At 61.6% G+C, this 1,949-nt stretch overlaps 1 protein-coding gene across 1 annotated transcript in view; it reads left to right on the top strand.

Moving 5' to 3' along the window:
• Nucleotides 1–1,949, top strand: part of PUS1 (pseudouridylate synthase 1) — a 9,905-nt gene extending 7,956 nt beyond the window's left edge. The window contains 2 exon segments of the mRNA XM_025045534.1: nucleotides 1–140; nucleotides 1,664–1,949. The exon segment at nucleotides 1–140 is cut by the window's left edge and continues 55 nt beyond it. Coding sequence (XP_024901302.1) covers nucleotides 1–140; nucleotides 1,664–1,711 — 188 coding nt within the window. The 3' untranslated portion in view covers nucleotides 1,712–1,949.

Genomic DNA, 1,949 nt, shown 5'->3' with positions numbered 1-1,949 from the left:
CTGCCTTCAAGGAGCAGCACATCTACCCGACCATCGTCAGCACCGAGCGCCACGAGCGCTCCATGGCCCAGTGGCTGAGCACGCTGCCCGTGCACGACTTCAGCGCCACCGCCCAGGCGGCCGCCAGCCCGCGAGGCCAGGTGAGGGGGCGGCCCGAGGGCGCGCGCAGGCGGGGCCCGAAGCACGCTGAGCGCTCGTGCGCGTGTGCTGTCTGCGGCCATGCTCCTAACCCACCTGGGCTGGGGCATCGTGCCCACGTGTAGACGAGCGAGCTGGGCACAGAGGGGTGCGTCGCCCCCCCTCCCAGGGTCATGCAGCAAGACATTGGGCTAGGTGGCCAGTGACCCTGAAACGGCCTTGCGCTTATTCTCCCTCCCCACTTAGTGACCTTGGGCAAGGGACACTATTGGTGGCCTTTTTCTGTCTGTGACATAGAGGTGATCGTAGGGCTGACACCGCTGGTCAGTTAGCACACATCTGTTGTTCAGCTCATTCCAGAATGTGGGTTTAACGTGGCGTCACTTGAGGAGAGGTGCCTGGGCCACTCTGTGTCCATCTGGAAGGGGGACGGCCTGGGTGTGGCTCTGCTTCTGGCCCAGCCCCCCTCCCAGCCCCCCAGAGCTCCAGTCAGGTGCTCTGGCACATGCACTGGGCCAGGCTTGCTGTCACACCCTCTAAGTGACTCATCCGTTAGTTGACTGCCACCAACTGTATTTTAGAAGAAAGCCGTGATTTGAGGTGTTGGAGCTAAAAGCAGTCTGAAGTTGAAATTTTACTTTAGTTCAGTGTTCTGTACCCTGGGGCCTAAGAGATGTCCCCAAAGCCCATGGTCTCTTTCACTGGTACAGCAGGTGCTCAGAGGGTGACACCCCACCCGGAGCCAGGAGGTCCCCGTTGTCCAGCTTCCCAGAGGACCCCCATCCTTCCTCCACACCTGGGGCTGCACAGGGGAGGACAGGCATCGGGGCAGCGGGCGTGCAGGCTGGACGTGAACGGCAGCCAGCACCAGGAACACCATCGGGACTGGCAGGGACTGGGAAACGGGGCTCTCGTCCCGTCTGGATGGGCTCTGCACCTCAGCGCCAGCCAGCGGTGGACACAGTGGAGGGTGGGCCCAGTGTGGTCCGAGCTTATGTTTTTTGCAAAAGAAAATGGCGTTCCAGAACTTTATGTGACTCGTCCATCTTTGTTGATGGTTACTGGTTTCCCGAAGCGCAGGGAGGCTGGACGGAGCCCACGTGCAGTGGGACGTAGGGCCAGCCTGCGCCCTCTGCCCGAGTCCCGCTAACAGAGGCTGCTGGCCACTTTGCCATCTTTAGCCCTTCCAAGGGGTCTGCACTGTCCAGCTTTGGGGGAGCCCAGTTTTATGCCCCCTGGGGTCACTGCATCCTCTGGGGATGCGGAGGAGCCCTGTAAAGACTCCCCTGTTCTCCCCAGCTCCTGGCTTTGAGGTTCGTGAAACAGTTACTAGAAGGACGAGGTGTCGGGCTGAGAAGGCACACGGCCATCATTCTTGAGGGGCAGGCTTGGAGGGCAGCCCAGGAGGGTGGCACTGTGGCCCCCGGTGCCAGGCTGGCCGCGGGCTGCCCCCTGCCGGCGAGGAAGCGCCCGGGCCTGGGCAGCCTGCTCCTCACAGCCGTGTTCATCCACTCTGCTTCTGCAGGTCCCCAGCCCCCAGGACGGCAGCGGAGGGGACGGAGACAGTGACTGAGCGGGGCATCCATGGGCCCGCTTCCGGTGCCGCCGCCGCCGTGGGCCGAGACGTGGCCTCGCGACCTCAGGAACGTCAAACCCGCGCTGCTGTTTTCCTCACGGGAGAGCCTGCCGCAAACCTCTCGGCTCGGCGTGAACCCTGTGCACCTCAGCATGTAGAGACACTATTTTTTTAAAGAAACGATTTTCTTATTAAATAAGTGCAAGCTTTGTTTAGCTACTCCATTTACCTTTTC

This window comes from Pteropus alecto, unplaced genomic scaffold (genome assembly GCF_000325575.1).
Source record: "Pteropus alecto unplaced genomic scaffold, ASM32557v1 scaffold213, whole genome shotgun sequence".
In the NCBI taxonomy this organism is placed as follows: domain Eukaryota; kingdom Metazoa; phylum Chordata; class Mammalia; order Chiroptera; family Pteropodidae; genus Pteropus; species Pteropus alecto.
The sequence above is the reverse complement of the archived record's forward strand: the minus strand, read 5'-3'. Positions and strand labels throughout refer to the sequence as shown.